Source organism: Sphaeramia orbicularis, unplaced genomic scaffold (genome assembly GCF_902148855.1).
Source record: "Sphaeramia orbicularis unplaced genomic scaffold, fSphaOr1.1, whole genome shotgun sequence".
Classification (NCBI taxonomy): domain Eukaryota; kingdom Metazoa; phylum Chordata; class Actinopteri; order Kurtiformes; family Apogonidae; genus Sphaeramia; species Sphaeramia orbicularis.
In genome coordinates this window covers 133,330-158,132 of record NW_021941558.1, presented here as the reverse complement: position 1 = coordinate 158,132, position 24,803 = coordinate 133,330, and the positions used below count along the sequence as shown (strand labels likewise).

At 40.9% G+C, this 24,803-nt stretch overlaps 1 protein-coding gene across 1 annotated transcript in view; it reads right to left on the bottom strand.

The window, feature by feature from the left end:
• The window catches only part of LOC115416093 (ubiquinol-cytochrome-c reductase complex assembly factor 1-like), a 53,023-nt gene that overhangs the window by 15,094 nt on the left and 13,126 nt on the right, over positions 1-24,803 (bottom strand). The window contains exons 4-6 of the mRNA XM_030129800.1: positions 13,868-13,940; positions 6,744-6,801; positions 6,496-6,604 (exon numbers count right to left, since the gene is read on the bottom strand). Coding sequence (XP_029985660.1) covers positions 6,496-6,604; positions 6,744-6,801; positions 13,868-13,940 — 240 coding nt within the window. The remainder of the gene's footprint in view (positions 1-6,495; positions 6,605-6,743; positions 6,802-13,867; positions 13,941-24,803) is intronic.

Here is a 24,803-nt window from a genome sequence, read left to right as displayed (position 1 = left end):
ACAACAGAAAACTTGGAATGAATCAAAGCACTGTTTTTGTCAGTACAATGACATAGATACTGATGGAAGAACTGAAGGGATTTGGGTTTTTATCCAGGAAACATGTTCAATGCATAGATATCAGCTGTGACATTCAACTACTACGAGCTGTTTGTGTTGGTTTCATTATATTTGTCCAAACTAATGGACCTGTAGTTGGACCAGGAATTAAAGTGAACAAGAAACTGAAGAAAACAAGGGGTGGGAGAAGAATTTTTTTTCACTCAAACACAGACATAAATTGTCAGTTGTCATTATTTCTAGGTTCTTCTGTTCTTATTTGACTGGTTGGGTCCACTGCAGATCAGATCAGACTGAATGTGGAACCTGGAAGAACAGGAGTTGGAGAGCCCTGGTGTAAATGCCTCCAACCACAGGTGTGTACTTTCATAAAGAGCGCTCTCGGCTTAAATAAAGGAGTCTCCTGTCTGTTGTCCTTTACGCAGGGTCACAGGCTAAAGCTGCATGAACGGCGGGTACTGGACTTATTTCATTACCACTCAAATTGAAACTGTCTTTGTACTTTGGAGAAAACCCCTAACCACAACTGTTGTGGATTAGGTGGTTCTGGTCGCGTTTTAGCTTTGGTGGAAACGGAGGAGGATTTCTCAGCCTCTGTCACGTGTGCGCTTGTGCCAGGACGTACAAATATATGCCTGAATGTACGTACACACACACGCTGACAAAAGTTCACACACACAGCTGTGAAAACACCTGCAACACCAACCACCCCCACCCCCCCGCTCCGCCCAATGCATGCATGCACACACACCAACAGTGACCTCACAAACCACACTGTAATTCCTCATCTCTGACCTCTTTCTGTCACACGAAGCAAAATGAGCAAAACTAAAGAGCTCCTAGTGAAACGCCTGCTTAACCTTGGCTCCGGCTCAACCATCCCACTACATTAACATCACACATAATATGACGGTTCTGTGGTCTTTAGCTGCCGCTGACTAGTAAATGCAAGTGACTGATTTAGTGTTTGTTCCGAACAGAAAACTAGACCTTTTAACCAGAAAAAAGTGACCTGAACCTCATCTACACCTGAAACTTGCAACATTTCAATACAGAACTATATTTGTTATCACATACTGATGAAGTTTTGTTTAGAGGTAGACTGATAGGCTGATTTTTTTTTTTCCAATATCGGGCATAATTATTTTTTTTAAAACCAATATTTGATCAGTAGTAAAAATGTTCTTAGATATTTGCTCAGGCACCTGTGTGGGCAGCACTGGAAGTTCAATAAATGTTTAAACAGTACTTTGTGTACGTGTGTTAATAATTTCATTTATATTGCTGCATAAAAATCTTAACTGTGAGTGTTTCAAAGGTATTTTACAGTCAATGTACTTTAAAAAAAAAAGAAGAAAAAAAAAGAAAAAAAAAAAGGTCTTATTGATGTGAAAACATTTATATGATATACATTTCTGTTTAGGTTAATGTAAACTTACACAGCTTAATGTGTTTTATCTTGATGAAGTATTGGAGCAAGCCCTCTCCTCCAGCCCACTTTTCTTTATTTATTTATTTTATTTGTTCTACATTTGACTAAAATCTTGGATTAGCATCTTCTTTCCATTTTAAGTGTGGAAATTGAATTGTACCCATAAGGGAAGTTCTGTATTAATTTTTTTTCCCAAATAAACAAAGAATTAAAAAAAATAAACAAAAAAAAATGGCCTTATATATCAGCCTAAAAAAAAAAAAATCGGCTGAATTTTTTAAAATCAGCATCGGCCTTAGAAAAACCCATATAGTGTAGTACTGCACTTCTGTGACTGTAAGGCGATTGTATTCCAAAAAAACTAATATTTCTGAAAATATTGGTCCTGTCAACTTGCCAAGATATTTAATGTGGAAATGGAACTATTCCTCAACTGTAGGAACCGAAGTGGACGGGTAAAAATGCCTCACTTTTGAAGTTTGTGACACTACCGGCCAGACGTTTTATTCTGTTCAACTGGAAGAACCAAACTCCTCCAACTCAGGCTCTGATCAAAGACATTCTGCAACACTTACATTTGGAGAAAATCCAGTTTTCACTAAAAGATAACGTAAAGTTATTTTATTCAATTTGGCAGCCCTTTATAAATTATTTTAATGTTAAGTAAGTAGACAGACCTCCTCCTCCCCCTTTTTTTTGTGTATGTGTACATGTGAGTGGGGGTGTAATGTTCTTGTTCTGACACACATGTACTGGATGGGAGGGGGGGGGGGGGGGGTTTAATATCAAATACCACATTAGCCCTGATTTTCTGATGCAACAAGATGTTCTAAGCACTCCTGTGTAATTTTTTTGAAATTTTCATCCAAACCCCCACCCACCACCACCCTGAAAGTTACTTTTTTTAACTCTGTAAATCTCCTCTTTCAGCTCCTCCACTCTTTGGTCCGGTTCAGTGTATAAATATGTTCATGATGGACAGTTCATGATCCTGTCAGTGCCAGACTGTATCATAAGAGTACTGTGGACTAGGAACAGTCTGATGTCAAGGTCATGTTGGAGGTTAAAGGTCACCAGCAGGACATATTCATGTAAATGTCAGTGCTGTCAAACTGCTGTCCGTTCTGTTTTCATGTCTGTGCAGAATACATGAGGAAACAGTTGTGCTGAATGTGTCTGATTGAATGTCAGTTGTTTGTGGTCAGTAGATGTGTTCTGAGGAGAGAACCTGAGCCCAACATTTAGAAGAACCCACATGAACAGCTGAGTTCCATCAAATATGCATTTGGACCATTTGGGTGACCTTTGACCTAGAATTGGACCTTTTGTAGTTCACAGCACTCTGAAGACATGACATGTCTCACAGAAACACACTGAAGGGCCCAACAGGAGCAGACTGACACACTGTACTTTATCAAAAGTGAAGAAGGTTTGAAAATTGACAAAAACCCCACATTTTCAGGGTTGAAAAAGTAATTTTGGGGGGGGGAGGGGTTGGGCTTGGACTTTAGTCAATAATTTTGTATCCTCCCTCCGTTCTAGTACTGAGACATCACAAAGATATAGATTTTCAAAGTTATAGGGAACATGAATTTTGAAGACCGATACTAAAGTGCTGTGAATATCCCTCTAATATCAAATATCTGTGTTTTTTTAATTCCCCGTATGTGTCATTCTTAACACTGCAGAAAATCCTCAGTTTAATGCACTGCCTTAGTGCACTAGTGTTCATCCAAAACCTTTCACAATTACATCTAAAAGCCCCCCCCCCCCCCCCCCCCCCCCCCCCCAAAAGAAAAAAAAAGAAAACAGTATGTTTTTAAACACATCACCTCTCCACGTTAATTGCAGATTTAAGTATGAGAGTGTTTTTGAAAAGCCAACATTAGAGCGTGTGCTGCTCCACTGACAGAGAATAGAGGCTGAAGTCTGTGTGCAGCCAGAGCCACTCTGGGGATTCAGCTGGACAACTGTTGGCACAATTATGCTGATGTCAAACTTTAAATAAACTAAACCTGCATCCTATGTAGCATGCAACAGCACGAATAAAACTTAATGCACTGGTGTGTCAGGCCAAAGCGGAAATGTTTGGAAAATAATGAATATTTATGCAACAGAATGACATTATGTGCTCTGAAGCAAAAAAAACAGTTTAGAGTTTAGTTGCTTGACGTTAGTTCTGCTGTAAACATTGCTTTGGAGATATTAACAGGAACAAAGAGAACATTTAATGTAAACTGAGACAACCTGTGGTTTATTAATTTCAACCATATAAAATAGATTGGTTCGACTGACTGGGTTTATTTCAACCACCCTGACACAAGGCAGACATTTGGAAACTTTCATCACAAGTTCCATATGTTGAAATGTTTTCCACCACTGAAGGTTAATTGTGGTTTTATGCTGTGTGTAGTGCAAATATTGCCATATGATATTCCCGGTAGAGATGTTCAGTTAGGGTGGCTATAATTAGCACATGCTAGCTTTATCTCTGGTCACGGGTATGTTGTACATCAGGGTGTCTGTGTCATGTGAGGATCTGTGTGTATGTGTAATATGTGTTTAAGGCACGCTGCCACATGATCCTGCTGAAGGATCTGTGGATGGTGACTGAGCTGTGCAGGTCCAAACACAAGGACACACACAAGGGCACATGTTAACCCTTAACAGTCCACAGTCACCTAGTCACATGACATTTTCTTTTTTTTTTTTTTAACTTGTCTTGTCCTTCATCCTAACAGCAGAATGGTAGTCTGTCTCCTTTTGGTGCTGAACACATTTGCTTTGCCAAGGGAAACTTCATAAAGTATATGAGGCTCCCCTTGATATTCTACTGACTTTATTATGAGTTTTGTTGAACCACATTTCGATGCTGGATCTGACGCGTGTGTGTGTGTGTGTGTGTGTGTGTGTGTGTGTGTGTGTGTGTGGTGGTGATGGTAGGGGGAGGGGGGGAGAGAGCAAGAAAGAAGAAGGTGGCGAAGACCCTCACAAGAAAGTATCAACAACACAAACAGTAACAACCATGGTGATAATTATAATGGAAACAATAACTACAACCAGAACTGAGTAAAACTGGGCAGAAGAGAGAGAAAAAACAAAACAAAAAAAAACAAAACTACAAAAAAATAAATAAATAAAATACATACAACCTATTAAATGATGAATATAAGAAAAGAAAGCATGAACAGAATATCATACACCATGTCCACCCACATAATACCAGTAACAAATAACACCAGTACCAAATCCAGCCAACATCAGCTGTTCACATGAATCTGCTGTGACAGAGTGACTGCATCAGAGGAAAGAAAGAGAACAAGGAAAGAGACTGAGACTGAAGAACACAGACATGGAACTGCATTTTCAACACGTCGCAGTGTCAGGAGTTGGTCATGTAGACCACTGGGGACAACTGCAATCAAAAGTGCAGACTCCAAACACTCTCCCACTTTTTATTTGATGTTAATAGAGTAAATACAACTGAAGATATGACGGTTTGAAACCAGAGCAAACTAACATGATAAAAGTATGAAAATGAGGTGGGGGGGCGTTAGATTTCTGACCATATCTACGTCATTTTTTGTCCTTTTTCAAAACAGAAAAAACTGGCAGAATCTGCAGATTCTAATCCACAGACTGGATTAGCATCACAGGTAAGCGTGAGGATGACCCCCACCTGAACCAGATGAGGAAACCAGGAGGACCGGGGGGGTCGGGGGGGGGGGACCAGAGAACACGCCTATGTAAAAATCTGCTTTTATGTCAAATATTTGAGTATAGTCTTTATTACAATTTTAATTTTCTATATCTAATATTTGGAACCAATATTCACTTTTAAAGTCTTTGAAAAGGTTCGTTAAACATCTGTGTGTTATTTATGCAACAAATTCTATACATTTTTCAAATCGGATTTTATCTATTTTGTGTGTTTTTTGTCCTTTTGTGTTTTTATAGTAGGTTAAAGTGAAAAAATAATAGACAGATGATATAGATGAAGTTGTGCTGAAAAAAAACCAAAAACAATACCAAACATGGGTATAGTAAACATTTCTGTATATACTAGGGCATTAAGTGAAAAGTCGGTTTGTTGACACGTCGATGTCTGTGGCACAAGTCGACGTTGCTCTGTTGGAGTCGACTAGTCGTGTGTTGTTCTCTCTCTCTTCCATCACCCGACAGTGCACTAGCCTTCATTCAGCTCATGTGGATACTCTCATCTTTATACATGAAAATATGCAGCGCAGTGAGCGGTAGTGATGTGTGGATCAGCGGACCTGGGTCAGGTTGGTGCGGGTCCAAAAAATGTCACTTTATTTCTGGGGCGGGTTAAAGAATTCCACAAAGCGGGTTTAAAAAAAAAAAAAAACACCTGTGCATCACTAGCGCAAGGCCAAGACTGAAGGAAGAAGACGACTCAGAGTAGGAACTAAAGTGACTGTGATCTATTTAAAGTGCGGTCTAATGTTCTGAACCATGGAAGCACCACCAAGACTGAAGAACACTGTGGACACAGTGGGTTTGGACGATTCTGTTCATTTAGTTCATTCAGACAGTGCACTCTTTTCTTTAACATGCTGTGTGTCTTTTCTGCCGCTGTCTTAACTTTTTCCCACTTTATGTTGTTCAGTTAAATTTAACAGATAATTCCAGGTGTTAGTCTGTGTTTAGTTTTGGTTCAATGTCTGTGAAGAACTGTCGATGCTTGTGTCTTAGTTTTTTCTTCTGCTCTTTCCTGTACATTGTTCATGTTCCAGTGAACGTCAGTACCAGTTGTTCATTGTTGAACTTCTGTGTCTGTGTTGTTCCTCCGCTGTCAGTGTGATGACGTCATCATACGACAAGTCGACTCCACTTCAACTTTATTGACAAATAAGTCAATCTGAAAAAATCTGAAGTCACTAATGCCCTAGTGTATAGTATATAAAGGCAAAATCAGAAGTACTGAAAAACAGCCACAACAGGCTCAGACCACTAAGGGTTTAAACACAAACCAAACTTACCCCCATGATTTTGCTCCTCTGGTCCACATCCTCCCACATGGAGTGAACAACGTAACGGCACATGTACTTTCCTTCTCTGCCCTCTTGACGCATCCGCACCAAACACATCCTAACACGCACAACATTTGAACGAAACGACGGATAAGAGGACAGTGGAAAACAGACCGAGGATGAAAGAGGAAAAATAAACAAGTGCACATTTAAATAAAGCAGAGGATCAGAAGATGTGGTGTTCGCGTGTAACTTACCATACATGCAGCTGGGCGACCAGGAACCAGGAGTTAAGTGTGTCAGGGAGGGAGCATTCTGAAACACACACACACACACACAACATTAACACATGTATTATACTCTGGTCCGTCTATAAAAGCAGTGATGATAGAACCATAAGTGTTTCAGCTCAGATGAACCATTTAAATGACAAGTGTGTAAGATCTACCTGCACAAACGAGCTGGTTCTACAGAGGAGGCAGGTATTTAATAAAACCCATTAGGAGTGGGAATCTTTTACTGTCTCACGATTCGATACGATTCTGATTTTTGGGGCTACAATTCGATTCAAAAGTGATTATAAATTCAAAACAATTTGATTCATAATGATTTGATATCTGTAGGTGTACAAAGGATCCTCATGATCTACTCCAGTCTGCTTTAAAGACAGAATGACAAATGCACACATTCAAATGTCTGTTTCACATTTATTCAGTTTTAAACATTTATCCATGCTTGGCAGGAGTTTGGTGAGGCACAGCAGTGTGTTTTGGTTTTTTTTCTGGTGTCTGACTCTGCACCGTGTCCTTCAGCTCTGGCTGATGCAGCTGACAGACTGAGCTCATTTCATTTTCATTTCATTTCATTTCATTTATTTCGTTCATGGTTGTGCATTTCATCAGTAAACATTCAATAATCATCCAGTAAACAAACATGTACACACCCATGCTCGAAAAGGAGCAGGATGAAGAAAATCTGATATTTCCTGCCCCCCTCTAAATAATAACAGCCTTAATGGTTAGCCAAACACAACTAGCTACAAAATCATACTGTATAAAGTCAGACAAACCAAACTAAATACATCCAAAGAAAATAAAAAAATGAATACAAAACCAAGTGCAAAACTATATGTCCAGAAAGTACAAAACATCAGTAAATATGTACCTAGCGAAATGATGCAAAAACATTACACCAGACCAAAATAAGGAAATAAATATGTCACAAGATGCAAAACAAATACAAAGCAAAATGTAAAACTTATACCTGTTCATAGAATCTCATTATTCTTTCTTTATACACTTTTTTCAGTTGGAATCTGTTTTTACAGTCCTTCAGCTTATTATAAAGAGAATTCCACAGTTTCACACCCACCACTGATAAATACACATGTGCTTCACAGTCATTCGTGCACACTGGTGTTTGAAACAACCTTTCCTTCTATGCTCTTCATTCTCTGAAGTGAAGACAAACAGTTCTTGTAATTTAGCTGGTACTGCTTTACTTTTGGCCTTGAACATAAGTAATGTCTGTAGCTGAACTAGCTCCTGCCATTTCAATAATCCAGAATCAATCAGTAATGTATTAGTGTGTTCCTGATCTGTTTTATGGATAATCCTGTTGGTTCTCTTCTGTAGGAGATACAATAGCTTTGTGTTGCTCTTATATGTATTACCCCAGACTTCCACACAGTAGCTGATATATGGCAAAATAAATGCACAATACAGTGTTGGCATTGCCCTGTAATCTAACAAATACTTTACCTTATTTAGAATGAAAATACTCTTAGACATATTTTTCCTCACATGTGCAATATGGGATTTCCATGTCAGACCTTCATCCAGGATTACTCCCAAAAAGCCAAGTTCAGACACCCTTTCAATATTAATTCCATCTATAGACAGTACTATAGCTAATCCCACCAATCGCTAACTCTAACCGCTAACCCTACCTCCTCCATTAGTTTCCTCTCTGTTTTAGTGTTTACCACACATGTGTATGTTCCAGAACCGGCGCGTGCCAACATCAGGACGTCATGCATACAAAACAGAGGCAGACTGCCGGCAGATTCATTTGTTTTTTTAAAATCGATTTTGGGACATTTTAAATCAATTCTGAATCGTAGTAAATGAGAATCGCAATTTTTATATTAATTGATTTTTTGGCACACCCCAATAATCCATGTATCATTCATTCTTTTCATGTTCAATTGAGAATCCACAATCGGAAAATGAAAAAAATGGCTCATTATTATTTCATTATTCATGTACAAATATGAGACAGTGTAAAACACTGACACTAATGAGGAACTTTGGTATTTTCTGCCAGTTATTGTCTGTAATTTCACTACTAAAATTAACCAAATATCTTTAAAAAGTTATTCATATTTCAGAAAGTATTCTTCGGTAGAACAGCCAGTGCTTCTCAGCAGTCGTCACTAGATCTTAGAGGTAGGAGGAGAAGCCACGGCCATCCCAGGGTAGGAGTCCTCCCACATGACTCCCATAAACGTCTGTGCCTGATGCCTTTGGGCCCTGGTGGGTGGTCACACTGTTGACATTTCACCCTGTTATGTTCTATGATGCCACACACATCAGGTTCTGCCAACTGGATTCAACCACACTTTAAAATCTCCTCAAACCACCTCAATCAGATTTCTGGATGTTCCGGACACTCAAATCTGATTTCCCAGTGCCTTTGGAGTTTCTGTGTATATGGAACACACAACAACACACCCTGACTGATGGAACTACAGAGCAGAAGCCCATCTGCTCCTAAACAACACTATGGACTACAGCAGGATGGGAATGAGGATTTCTGCACCAGGACTTTAACCTGGTTATCCGTTCCTGATGCTTCGGTGTTGGAAAGCTACATCATCAGTGTTGAATTACAATGACAGAATTCTTGAATGCAGAGCCTTTGTTTGTCAATATATTTTACTTTCACCCTCTGTTTTTATCCTGTCACTGGTTCAAACCTTCAACTGTTTCGGATGCCTCCTGGACGCCTCCCTGGGGAAGTGTTCTGGGCATGTCCTACCGGGAGGAGACCTCAGGGAAGACCCAGGACACGCCGGAGAGACTATGTCTCTGGGCTGGCCTGGGAACGCCTCGGTGTCCCCCCGGAAGAGCTGGAGGAGGAGTCTGGGGAGAGGCAAGTCTGGACATCCCTGCTTAGACTGTTACCCCCGCGACCCGGCCCCGGATAAGCGGTGGATAATGGATGGATGGTTCAAACCTGCAGGAACACACCACACACTGCAGACTAGGAGCAGTGAGCTGCCACGTCAGGACTAGGGCTGTAAGAAAATACCAGTTCTGCAATATAGCGAGATATTTCATTTCACAATACTGTATCGATACTAAAAAGTACTGCATCAATATTTTTAGGTATTTATTCAAATGCAGATATTGTGGAGGTTCATTTTTGTTTTTTGTTTGTCTTTTCTGTTTATATTTTATTTATTTTTATTTAACACTCTTATTAAATAATGCTAGTTTCTTTGTTGTGATTGCACAAAAATAATGTTATGATGTTAGTTATGAACTAATAGAATATGTGATTTACTGTGATTTAGTATTTTATTCCAAACATGCAATGAAATTTTACATATATGCAAACTAGCAAAACATACATAATAATACAAATATCAAGAATCATAACAATCTTAGACAGAACAGCACAATAGTTCCATTTACATGCCTGAAAAGGGGTGGGAAGAAGTGCAATTTATTTAATCCCACCCCCTCTCCCTAAAATATTATTAATAGTATATATGCCCCTCTTCCTCTCTTTATCTGAACATTTGAACAGGATCTGAAACTGAAATGTCTGTAAAACAGAATTTCAGTTTGAACACAGGAACATTTTGTGATATAACATTAGATCCTGTTGGGATCAAATAGAAATGTGTTTAGTATTTGTGCAGATTTCTGGTGATTTTCTTCAAGGAAATAATCATTTAAAAAAAGAAACAAAAAATTGCCATTTTAACAGTATCATGATCCTAGTGTTGTGATTTGTATTCTATCACCAGATTTTTGCCAATACACAGCCCTAGTCAGGAGTTCAGGGAGCAAATGGGAGGTGAAGTGTTTTGCTCACAGGCACATCAGCCAATAATTTATCTGCTTGTCCGTGGAATAGAACCGGAAACCCTTCAGCCATAAGCCAATTCTCCAGCCTTCTAAACTGTGGCTCCTCCCAAAAGGCTACGGTTCCAGTAGTTTTAACGTCTGGACACACAAATCTGGTCTAATCACTTACGTTGTGTTTCCATTATGTGGTACTGACTCCACTTGACCTTTGTGTGTTTCCATTACGTAAAAGAACCTGGAATCTGGTACCTGGTACTAGTTTTTTAGTACTTGCTCAGCCAAGGTTCCAAAACAGGTGAAGAGATCCTAAAATATGATGTGTAAACACTGTAGACCACTGATTGGTCAGAGTCTCTGCGGCACTGCATCATCAATATGTGACATGTCCTTTTTAAAAGAAACAGATTCTGAAGTGGACAGTAAATCTATCAGTGGGTGAATCCATGATGAACGCCCACAGAACGACAGAGTGGTCAGTCCAGGAGGTTTGGACATTTCTGTCTTTGGTGGACGATGAAAAGATTTAGCGTGAAGTTGACAGGACAACACGCAACGAACAAGTTTATCAGCAACTCTGAGCAGAGTTCATGCAAGTTACATGCAGCATCGCTATGACGACCAGGTGCCGTAAAGTCGGTAGTATCCTGTCAAGGAAATGGTCTCCAGGAATAGGACCTGGTACCAGAGTTCGCGTTAACCAAAAATACTGCACCATTGACAGATTTTTTTTTTTAAAGAAGACGGAAAATTCTGAAGGCCACCTGTCATATTGACAGATTAAAATACAATCTACCAAAGAAAGTTTTCACACAACACTGAACAGAACCTGCTCATAGGATCGCTGGTCTGTCTGTCTGTTAACAAAGCATCAAACAGTCCATAACAGCATCCTACCTGTATAGAACCCTACAGCGCCACCGTCCACAACTACGCTGAACACAACACCACAGAGTCCTGCACTGGGTCAGGTACCAGATGGGTGGTTGATCCACAGCCGGTTTGTTTTATTTTGAAGTGAGCGTCACCTCTGTTTATATCCGGCCAAAGATGTCATTGAGCAGCACATATTAGAGATTTATTGATGGTGTGTATTTTGGCCAAAAATAAAGCCTTTAAAAGTCAGTTACTGTGTAGACAATGTGTTTAATCACGGGTCGGGTTGTGGGTCTAATGAACACAGGTACGAGCGGGTTTTTATAAAGTGGACCTGTGCAGGACTCCAACAGCGGTACTTCTTTCAAATGACTCCCCGTTAGTCCACCTGTAGTACCCCCCCGTCCAGTGGGTGTCAGTGTGCATATTAATCACTCATTGTCCAGTCTTGTCTCGTTGTTTAGCTGACTTTAGCCAAAATTAGATGCTACTTTGCACGCACAAATTATCAAGACAGTCTCCTTAGTTATTTTCAAAAGCCCAGTAAATGTGATGGCACTGATAAACACAGTGAAAAAAGATGGACTGATGCGGCGGAGGATGAAGGGCAAGTAAGTAATACTGATAATGTTTATTAGCCAGCAGTAGGGATGTAACCATATGAAAATTTCATTTCACAGTTATTGTGACCAAAATTATCACAGTTATCATTATTATCGCAGTATTGTTGAAACTGTGCTCAAAATGTTCAAAAAGTACTGATACACACACTGAAATAATTTAATCAAATTGTATTTTGGAAAACAACAACAACAACAACAACAACAACAAAACAAATACAATCATAGTCCCAATGTCCCTTCTGTGCCAGAAACATTCAAATATTAACCCTTAGTGGTCTGAGTCTATTTTGTCTGTTTTTCAGTCCTTTTGATTTGGCCTTTATATACTATACAGGGTGGGGAAGCAAAATGTACAATATTTTGAGGCAGGGATTGAAAGACAGTGTATGACCAATTAGTTTATTGAAAGTCATGAGAATTTATTTGCCACAAGAAAATGTCCATAATAGAAAATGTTTTTATTCTGTGTCCTCCTTCTTTCTCAATAACTGCCTTCACACGCTTCCTGAAACTTGTGCAAGTGTTCCTCAAATATTAGGGTGACAACTTCTCCCATTCTTCTTTAATAGTATCTTCCAGACTTCCTGGTAATAGTTTTGCTCATAGTCATTCTCTTCTTTCCATTATAAACAGTCTTTATGGACACTCCAACTATTTTTGAAATCTCCTTTGGTGTGACGAGTGCATTCAGCAAATCACACACTCTTTGACGTTTGCTTTCCTGATTACTCATATGGGCAAAAGTTTGTGAAAAGGTATGGATAATAGTGTTAGGTATGATTATGACATCAGTATATGTTTGGGTTCAAAACAACTGACGTAGTGTCTGCTGAGAAAAAACAACTAAATGTTCAGTGTACATTTTGCTTCCCCACCCTGTATAAACAAATGTTTACTATACCCATGTTTGGGATCCGTTTTTTCAGCACAACTTCATCTATATCATCTGTCTATTATTTTTTCACTTTAACCTACCATAAAAACACAAAAAGGACATAAAACACAAAAATATATAAAATCCGATTTGAAAAATGTATATAATTTATTGCATAAATAACAGACAGATGTTTAACGAACCTTTTCAAAGACTTAAAAAGTGAATATTGGTTCCAAATATTAGGTATATAAAATTAAAATTGTAATAAATTCAAACTATACTCTGATATTTGACATTAAAGCAGATCTTTACATCGGCGTTTTCTCCTGAAAAGTGCGGTAATCAAACACGGTTATCATGAGAATTAGAATTTAAACGCTAATACTAACCATCTGCAATTTTACCGCTGTTTATCGTTATACCGGTAATCATTACGTCCCTTGCCAGCAGTAACTACAGTCACTGTATTATTGATATGTTTTTGAGCATTAAATACTACTAAATAAATCTCATTATCATTAAAAATTACATTTGAAATGACGCATAATAATGTTATGACAGAACTTTTACAACTCTAACAAAATGACAGACAATAAAAATGTCTAGCGCAGCCTCTGCCTGGTACCCGAGTCGAGTCGTGCCGGTTCCATGTAGTGAAAACGCTGCATTAGAAATGTAAAGTCTCTAATATATACATACTGTCCTCCACGTCTAATTATAAACAGCACTATCTGAGCTGTATGACCAAAGCCACAGATCTGCAGGAACAGTTTAGGATCATAAATGAAGTGAAAGTCTGCTGTTTCCATGTGGTACATTTTTACAAACTGTTAAGTCAGAGCAGAAGCATTTAAATATGGAACTGAATTAAACTGTTTTGTGTTGCAGACACGGACACGCTGTTAACTTACTTTCGAAGAACTCGTCATAGTTGATTCTCTCTACACAGCATGTGTACATCCGCAGGGCAGCAAGCTTGATTTTCTGAGAAGACAAAGGAGAATAGAAAACACTTACATTAGTCACTTTTTCATTAGACATCTGCGCAAAACTTTACCCACATTTACTAAATGTCGAAAAAACAGACGTGCGTAATGTCGGTTTTTCCATTAAATCACAAATGCGATGATTAGTTTATTTATTATCGTGAGATGACACGAGAAGTCATTCCACAAACATGAACATAAATATGGTGTTTATTTACAGATATATTCATTATTATTATATATTCCCCCTCTATCTCCTACTAAATTAAATAATGTCTTTTCCTGCTGTGTCCACACATACACATACGTTTCTTCTTCTTCTTCTCTTGTTGTAATGTATCTCATCATCTGTTTTTTTTTTTGTTTTTTTTTTATTCACATGACTCTCGTTGCAAAAAGAGGTCTTTCCATTGCAGTTTTGTCTGATATACCATTTGCACTATGCCCGAAAAACCACCTCTTACCAGCACAAAAACTTTTAATCGAAAAATGTGACTTCTGGTGAAATTGTCATTTTTCCATTAGGCCAATTTTTATGCGCGAGTTATATTTGACTATTGATGGTTTTCACTAGTTAGCTTTAATAAATACTTAGAAACTGAACCTTTCTCTGTTACAGGATTCAAACCAATCCGTGTATTTTATGTTGATTCTCTTCCAGAACGTTAGGATTTCTCTTTTTTTTTCTTTGATTACATCCATGACGATAGGGGTTTAGTCAGGATGACTAAAGATAATAGCTCCCTCTACTATCTTAAAGACCACCACAACTACAGCGCGCACACACACACACACACACTCAAAAACAAGAATGAGGAGGACAACCTGAAGCTGTGAGCGTGTGCGCAGAAACAGGACATGAGGTCACAGATGTGTAGGAGCGGGTGCCAAGGCCTGCCAGGCCGGCCTGTAGCTCAACACTTAGATGACACAACCACCTTCATTCCTCTGCACATACGCAAAGGCCCGCTCACTGTTTGGCCCAAACCTCCCACATAACCAAACCTCACCATGGCTGTAAATGTTTATGCTTTAATGACGTGTGCATTCTTGGAAAACAAGCGTGTGATGCAATGGACATAACCAAAACACACAGACATGAACGGCTTTTTGTAGGCACTTCTGGTCCAGAGGAATCTGACTGATACCTACACTGTTGAGATCTTACTAATGTAAGATTTGGACAAACTGATGGTGAAGATTCTGATTCTGACCAAGTTTCTAGTAGTTTTAGATTTTTCATTCTAGTTTAGTTTTATTTAGTTAGTTTGGACTTTTTTTCTCCAATTCAGTTAGTTTTCGTTTTTTTTCTAAATGCTTAGTTTAGTTGTAGTTCAGTGGTCTCTTTTCTCTTCTTCTCTGTGGTCGTATTCAAATAAATCCCAGACAGGACTCTGCTGCTTTCTCCCAACTTTAGTCTCCATGTTTCCAGGTAGAGTGGGGACCAGAAGACGACTGGAAACCACAAGTGAACACAAGCGACGGACCAAAAAGTGTCGTATGGAGACAGCACAGAAAATTACTCGAGTGAAATAAATCGATTTTATGTTTATGTTTATGTTTACGCATTTGGCAGACGCTTTTTTCCAAAGCGACTTACAGGGGAAAACCATCAATCCGACACTGACAAAGACGAAAACAAATTTTATCCATAATTTTTATCCGTTTTAGTTAGTTTTGTAAACACACAATACAGTTTCAGTTAGTTATGTTTGTTTTCTTTTAATTATAGTTTTTATTTATTTCAGTTAACAAAAATGTTTTTACAATTCTAGTTTTCGTCATTTTGTTAGTTTTTGTTAACGATAATAACCTTGGTTCTGACCATTTAACCAACAATGAATAAAAGAAAACATGTTACCAGTGTTTACTTGAACCTCAATAACACATTTATACACTCATATACTGACACTTCACACTTAAACGGGGTATACACATAAGGATTTTCTAAATCTGAAGAGATGTTTTATCTGTCCCAGACCCCACACGTGAAGATAAAACACCAGACATTGAACAGTTCTGATGGTACTGTGTGTGGTGTGGTCCAATCATCTAAACACATAACAATTCAATCTCACCACCGATCTAGAATCTAGTCCAAGACAGAAATCTCGCGTGATCAAATGTGATATAACAAAAAAAATGAAGAAGAAACATAGAAACGACCGGACAACACAACACGAAAGAGGACATATGAGAGGAGGGAAGGATGGTGTTCTTGGGACTATTTTTGACGGAAAAATCCTGAATTTCCACCGAACTATCTGTTTCAGGTCGGCCAAGTTTGTTTTTAATTCCCACCTTCTTCCTTGTTCCTCAGTCAGCTCACCTCTTGATTGGCTACATTCTGTTCCACGTCACAATTCACCGAGTCATGACTCAGGAGTCATCGTCTTTCCCCGCACACACAAAGAAAAAAAGAAAGTTTAAAATTTACAACCGTCGATTATCAGAACAAATTCAGTCTTAACACACCTCAGACCACAGGATAAACTATAGGATAATCTGATAAAACATAAAAAAAATCTGGTGTTTGCCGTTCTTGGTCCAGAAGGGGGAAAATCAGGATAAAAACAGGCTGATTATCTTTATGTGTGAACTCAGCTTTATGTACACAAACACGTGACACACACTTGGGAGACAACAGCTTCTTTCTAAACAACAGGAGTACAGACTGCTCCATAGAACAGAGAGAAAAACAACCTGCGGCTGAGCACACAGCTTTAAACTAATTGCAGACATCTACTCAGTACTTCACAGCTGCATACGTTTTGGCTGTGACTCTGGTGTCACATTCTGTAAACATGGAATTCACATGAACTGATACAATCATTTTCCGTCCTTGTTACACAGACTGATTCACATCATATGACACCGGCCTTTTTCTATATCTTTTCACATCCTGTCAGTTGCTGCTGTCGGGAATGAGGTCAGTGCTTCAGTATCTCAGTAGATGATAACCCTAACCCTCATCTACAGTTGTAGTTTAACTCCACCAGAGTGAAAATGTGTGAGTGAATGAATAATGGATCCGCTGTACGTGCTTTGAGTATGCGTTCACAGAAAAGCGCTATATAAATCTAATCCATTACTATTATTATTGCACACATGTACATTGTGATGACGACGCTCAAATGGTATACGGCTAAAATGTGCTCAGAGCTCTTCTGTGTGTCTGTGTTCATATTAAATCAGTCTCAGTGAATCCAAAGGAACTTTGTGTTGGTAAATGACAGTTGTTCAAATGGACAGGATTTCAGTTCTGTTCAACATGTTGATGCTCATATGAACTATGTTTTCAGCTCCAAAATGTCCAATTTCAGCACAATTAATGCTATATTTTCATGTCACAAATGGACAAGTTCTATTTGAACTGAACTGAGCTGAAAAACAAATCTTCTCTTCTTTTGGATTCCCCAGTTTTTCTTCCCAGATTCTCTCCTCCATATCACATGTTTTATTTGTACAGGTTCAATCTGGAGTATGGTGCTGATCCATCCTGCTTCTGTTCCACCAACACATACATGAAGAATGGCACACAGCACTGTTTACATCAACACTTTTACAATAAGAAGCATTTTTATACAGAAAGAACAATTCTATATTGTTCTTTCCTCTTTAGTCTGATGCTAAACTATCCAATAAATAATAGTGCTCCTAGTTTTTGCACAGGGATCATTAGTGTAAACGCTGACATGGCTGCAGAGCATCAGTATGATGGGATCCACAACAACCATGTCACATCCGTCCACTGACACATTTAGTGTTTTTGTGTCAGCTGGGATTGTTTTAGATCCACAATACCAACATTTATGAAGAAGAGCACAATTAGCAATAGGAAGTCTAGAAGTTTATTCCTAATAAAGTACTGGGACTGACCAGAGCATCATGGGTAATGTCACGTCCATCCACTGTCACGTCCGTCCACCAGCAAAAGTTTTCACATACACGTGCTATTCCAAATCCAATATTTATGAAAATAGAGCTTCCACTGTCAAAGAATATCAGTAGTCTGTGCACAAATGGATTAGCATTATTTACACACACTTCTGTGACTTTAGGACAACTGTTTTTTTGGACACAAATGGACACTCATTTGACCCCCTGAGGAAATTTTAGCCGTATATTGTGCAGCTCTACTCCAGTGTCACTCACACTGGTGTATGAATGCATATGAATGTTCAGTGGTGGTCAGAGGGGTTGTTTGGTGTGCTTCCGTCAGCCTGCCCCAGAACAGCTGTGGATATACATACAGTTTATCACCACCAGAATGAGAATGTGAGAGTGAATGAATAATGGATCAATGATGTAAAGTGCTTTGGGCGCCTTGAAAAGCCCTATTTAAATCTAATCCATCAGTATTCTTACAGCTGGTAGTTGGCACACGTCTGAGCAGACATGTTAGGTTGTATTTGAGTTGTTGTGTTCACATGCTGGGGGGAATATTCCTGGATGACAGCCCATTATTTCAGCTCCTGCTGGGAGAATGCAGCTCCCATATCCTCAGACCACCACACAGGCTGGAGTCATATAACTGCCCTTCATGTCCAAGGCCGACCTCACAACATGCACCACTCCTCTTCCACCACATACATGTTAACTGTTAACCTCAGTGACACAGAAACGTGTGCGTCTTGCTGCCGATCCTGTTTAAACATGTAGCAAACAACTTCTTTTCCTACAAGGCACATGATTCAAACTGGAAGCAGCTCATTTGCCTTCATATCCTCCTCTATAAACCCCTGCCTTCTTGTGAAACTTGCTTCAGGGTGTTGTTGACAAGCTTCCACTCAACCAAAAGGTTACATCAGGATAATGTGGAAGTTGTTACTCTATCTAATAACACTGATTCGACACACTGCACCTGAGAATTACACGGTCTTCATTTAAGCTTAATGTTAAAATTGCTATTTTTCCTGAACCTGACTGCAGTTTATGACCAACTAACAGCATCTGCAACTAAAAGTAGATAGAAATAATGTTGAAAAAAAATAAAAATAAATCAGAGCTTGAATGCATGATTAAAACAACAAACACCTTAACGAACATTCATTCCTTTTGCTGCTCACCTTCACCTGTAACAGACATGGGTTGAACACCAGACCAGCCTCTAATGCTACTTTTACTTTGCCAAGAACTAATGCACTCAAAAAGACGTTTATATACCGAGCCATCTACTATTGGAATATGTTCAGATTCATTCATTCACTCATTATCTGAACCCGCTTTATCCTCACTAGGGTCTCTTGGAGCCCATCCCAGCTACATAGGGGCGAAGGCGGGGTACACCCTGGACATGTCGCCAGTTCATTGCAGGGCTAAACATATAGAGACAAACAATCACTGTCACATTCACACCTATGGGCAATTTAGATTAACCGATTAACCTATCAGTACATGTCTTTGGATGGTGGGAGGAAGCCGGAGTACCAGAGAGAACCCATGCAGACACGGGGAGAACATGCAAACTCCACACAGAAAGGTCACACCCCCGTCGACTGGTGTTGGAATCAAACCCAGGACCTTGTTGCTGTGAGGCACCAGTGCTAACCACTGCACCACTGAGTCGCCCGCTCAGATTCAGATTTTTTTTATTCATATAGTTTAGTTTTATTTAGTTTTGACTCTATTTTTCTCTAATTCAGTTTGCTTCAATTCATTTTTAGAGCAGGTTTGATAGCTTTTATTTGTTTTTATTTTTTTCTCAATGTTTAGTTTTAGTTTAGTTGTAGTTCAGTGGTCTCTTTTCTCTTCTTCTCTGTGCTCCTATTCAAATCAATCCCAGACAGGACTCTGCTGCTTTAGTCTCCATGTTTCCAGGTAGAGTGGGGACCAGAAGACGACTGGAAACCACAAGTGAACACAAGTGACGGAGCAAAAAGTGTCGTATGGAGACAGCACAGAAAACTGAGAGAGACAAAGAAATCCATTTAACATTAATCTGACATTGACAAAGACCAAAACGAAGGGAATTTGATCCAAAATTTTTATCCGTTTCAGTTAGTTTTGTAAACACACAATACAGTTTCAGTTAGTTATGGTTTTTTTCTTTTAATTATAGTTTTTGATTTATTTCAGTTAACGAAAATGTTTTATCAATTCTAGCTTTGGTCATTTTGTTATTTTTCGTTAAGGACCTTGACACAGAGAAAGTAAAATATATTATACATGTGCAGTTTATAACAGATGTACATGAAAGGGAACCCCAAGGACACAAGAGTGCTTATACAGCGTGTCCCATAAGTCTCCATACATAGGAGACATAATACATTCCATACATATATGGTTCTAACATGTATTTCTTTATATTTCTTCTTTATAGTTCTTCAGCAGTGGAGGACATGCATTAAAATGTGTTCCCGACAAAATGGCAGTCATATAGAGCATATTATATAAATAAAAATGGTTTATGTCAAGAAACGTTTATTTTTCCTATGTATGGAGACTTATGGGACACCCTGTAGATACTGGGGGACCCAAGCAACCAACAACATCCTCACCCACATTCCCCCTCAACCCCCACCCCCCCAATGTTACCTCCAGAAATGATGTTAATAAGTGATCATGTTGTTATAAAACAAATCTTAAGAAATCTGCAATCAAGGTTCAAGGTTCAAGTTATTGTCATTACATGTATATACAAGAAACAAAAATCAGTACTCGGGACCAGCAATGTACAGCGTAAAGATTCCTATAAAATTAGTCCTATATTAAAACCTAACGATAAATAATGACTAAATAATGCATAAATAATGCAGTGCGAGATTAAAATGAGCAGCATGTTAAAACGGGATAAAAACAGCAGTGTTTCCAGTTAGCAGCATGATATCAAGGAGCAATAATGAAACAATGCTCCATTAATGTAACTACGTTTTGTTTTGTTCTCTCTATGTGCTTTGTAAATGAAAAAAATTGTAGTACTTTAATTTTGGAAACAAACCCCAGGAAGAATAGACTCTGCTTTGGTACAGACTAATGGGGATCCTTAAATAAACAAATAAAGAAATAAATCTAGAACCTTCATTTGGCTGCCGGATCCAAACTCAGCTCTAAATTCTTCAAACATTTATCCATCATTTAACCTGATGAATCTGGACAGTTTTATTGCACTCAAAAGTAAGAATTTATCACCATTAAATCACCTTCAGCTGGGCACTAGTCACTTATTATTGACAACTTTGAACAACTTTCATCTTTCGGGGATGCTCATGTTATAATTATGTGCAGAGTGTTGGGGGTTTGATTGACAGTCTTATATGTACAAAGGATCAGCCCCTAAAACTAGAAACCGCATCGTCTATAGGGGTGTAAGAAAATATCGCTTCCGCAATATATTATGATATTTCATTTCACAATACTGTATTGATATTAAAAAGTACTGTACCAATATTTTTAGGTATTTATTTAAATGGAGATATGGCAGAGGTTCATGTTTTTGTTTTTTATTTTTTATTTGCTCTTTTATTTCTATATTCACATGGGTACTTTACTCTGTTGTTTGTCTAATAAAAAAGTAGTATTGTGATATTGCAGGTCATGCATATAGTTTTTTTTTTTTAAATGATAACACTGTTTTGTTAAATAATGGTTATTTCAGTCATCCTAAAAGCACTTTTTTTCTGTCTGAGAGAAGCAGATGTTCGTTCCTTGCATTAAAATAATGTTCTGATCTTGGATGATTCAGGGACTGAACACTATACACTCTATTCACAACTAACAGAATAGGAACATTTGAGCCGGATCTGAAACTGTAATATCTGTCAACATAATTTTATTTATTTATTTATTTTTTATCTGTGTGTGCTTTGTGCTTGTAATTTTATTTTTATCTGTAAAAAAAAAAAAAAAAAAAAAAAAAAAAAAAAAGTCTCCCCCTTGAACTGCCACCTTATCGTGGTGGGGGAGTTTGAGTGCCCGACTGATCCCAGGAGCTATGTTGTCGGGGGCTTTATGCCCCTGGTAGGGTCTCCTAAGGCAAACAGGTCCTGGGTGATGGGCCAGACTAAGAGCAGTTCAGAAGCCCCTATGAAGAAAAACCATCAGAAGAAAGTGACGTCGCCCGGTATGGCACAGCCAGGGCCCCACCATGGAGCCAGGCCTGGGGTTGGGGCTCAAATCCGAGGGCCTGGTGGTCGGGCCTATGCCCACTGGGTCCGGCCGGGCCCAGCCCGAAGGAGTGACATGGGCCCGCCCGCCGGTGGACTCACCACCCACCGAGGGAATTGTAGGGGCCGGGTGCATTGTGGATTGGGTGGCAGTCGACAGCAGGGAGCCCGACAACCTGATCCCCGGACACAGAGTCTAGCTCTAGGGACATGGAATGTCACCTCGCTGGGAGGGAAGGAGCCGGAGCTTGTGAAGGAGGTTGAGAGATACCGTCTAGATATAGTCGGGCTCACCTCCACACACAGCTTGGGCTCTGGAACCCAACCCCTCGAGAGGGGCTGGACTCTCCACTTCTCTGGCGTTGCCCGCGGTGAGAGGCGGCGGGCTGGTGTAGGCTTGCTCATAGCCCCTCAGCTCAGCCGCCATGTGTTGGAGTTCACCCCGGTGAACAAGAGGGTCGCGTCCCTACGCCTTCGGGTCGGGGACAGGTGCCTCACTGTTGTTTCGGCCTACGGGCCGAACAGCAGTGCAGAGTACCCGGCCTTCTTGGAGTCCCTGGGAGGAGTGCTGGATGGTGCTCCGACTAGGGACTCCATTGTTCTCCTGGGTGACTTCAATGCCCACGTGGGAAACGACAGTGAGACCTGGAGGGGGGTGATGGGGAGGAACGGCCTCCCTGATCTGAACCCGAGTGGTGTTTTGTTATTGGACTTCTGTGCTAGTCACAGTTTGTCCATAACGAACACCATGTTCGAACACAGGGATGTCCATAAGTGCACTTGGCACCAGGACACCCCAGGCCGGAGGTCGATGATCGACTTCATTGTCGTATCATCAGACCTCCGACCGCGTGGTTTGGACACTCGGGTGAAGAGAGGGGCAGAGCTGTCAACCGATCACCACCTGGTGGTGAGTTGGATCCGCTGGCGAGGGAGGAAACCGGACCGACTCGGCAGGCCCAAACGTGTTGTGAGGGTCTGTTGGGAACGTCTGGCAGAGCCCGATGTCAGTGCGGTCTTCAACTCCCACCTCCGGGAGAGCTTCTCCCAGATCCCGGGGGAGGCTGGGGACATTGAGTCCGAGTGGACCATGTTCTCCGCCTCCATTGTTGAAGTGGCTGCTCGGAGCTGTGGTCGCAAGGTCTCCGGTGCCTGTCGTGGCGGCAATCACCGAACCCGGTGGTGGACCCCGGGAAGTAAGGGATGCCGTCAAGCTGAAGAAGGAGTCTCATCGAGCCTTGTTGGCCCGTGGGACACCCGAGGCAGCTGATGAGTACCCGAAGGCCAAGCATGCTGCAGCCCGAGTGGTGGTGGAGGCAAAACTCGGGTCTGGGTGGAGTTTGGGGAGGCCATGGAGGAGGACTATCGGTCAGCCTCGAGGAAATTCTGGCAAACCATCCGGCGCCTCAGAAGGGGAAAGCCGTGCACCACCAACACTGTTTACAGTGGAAGTGGGGAGCTGCTGACCTCGACTGGGGATGTTGTCGGACGGTGGAAGGCATACTTCAAGGATCTCCTCAATCCCACTGTCACGTCTTCCATGGAGGAAGCAGAGGCTGAGGTCTCAGAGGTGGACTTGTCCATCAATCAAGCTGAAGTCACCGAGATGGTTGGACAGCTCCTCAGTGGCAGGGCACCGGGGGTGGATGAGATTCGCCCTGAGTACCTTAAGTCTCTGGATGTGCAGGGACTGTCTTGGTTGACACGTCTCTGTAACATCGTGTGGCAGTCGGGGACAGTACCTCTGGATTGGCAGACCGGGGTGGTGGTCCCCCTTTTTAAGAAGGGGGACCGGAGGATGTGCTCCAACCACAGGGGGATCACACTCCTCAGCCTCCCGGGCAAAGTCTATTCCAGGGTACTGGAGAGGAGGATCCGACCGATAGTCGAACCTCGGATCCAGGGGGAACAATGCGGTTTTCGTCCCGGTCGCGGAACACTGGACCAGCTCTATACTCTCCATTAGGTACTCGAGGGCTCATGGGAGTTCGCCCAACCAGTCCACATGTGTTTTGTGGATCTGGAGAAGGCGTTTGACCGTGTCCCTCGTGGTATCCTGTGGGGGGTGCTTCGGGAGTATGGGGTCCGGGGCCCTTTGCTAAGGGCAGTACGGTCCTTGTATGACTGAAGCAGGAGCCTGGTTAACATTGCCGGCAGTAAGTCAGACCTGTTCCAGGTGCATGTGGGACTCCAGCAGGGCTGCCCTTTGTCACCAGTTCTGTTCATAATTTTTATGGACAGAATTTCTAGGCGCAGCCAGGGGCCAGAGGGGGTCCGGTTTGGGGACCATAAGATTTCATCTCTGCTTTTCGCAGATGACGTTGTCCTGTTGGCCTCATCAAACCTGGACCTTCAGCGTGCCCTGGGGTGGTTTGCAGCCGACTGTGAAGCGAGCGGGATGAGGATCAGCACCTCCAAATCCGAGGCCATGGTTCTCGACCGGAAAAAGGTGGTCTGCCCTCTCCGGGTCAGTGGGTAGTCTTTGCCCCCAGGTGGAGGAGTTCAAGTATCTCGGGGTCTTGTTCACGAGTGAGGGAAGGATGGAGCGTGAGATTGACAGACGGATCGGTGCAGCGTCTGCAGTGATGCGGTCGCTGTACCGGTTGGTTGTGGTGAAGAAGGAGCTGAGCCGAGAGGCAAAGCTCTCGATTTACCGGTCAATCTACGTTCCTACCCTCACCTATGGTCATGAGCTTTGGGTCAGGACCGAAAGGACAAGATCCCGGATACAAGTGGTCGAAATGAGTTTCCTCCGC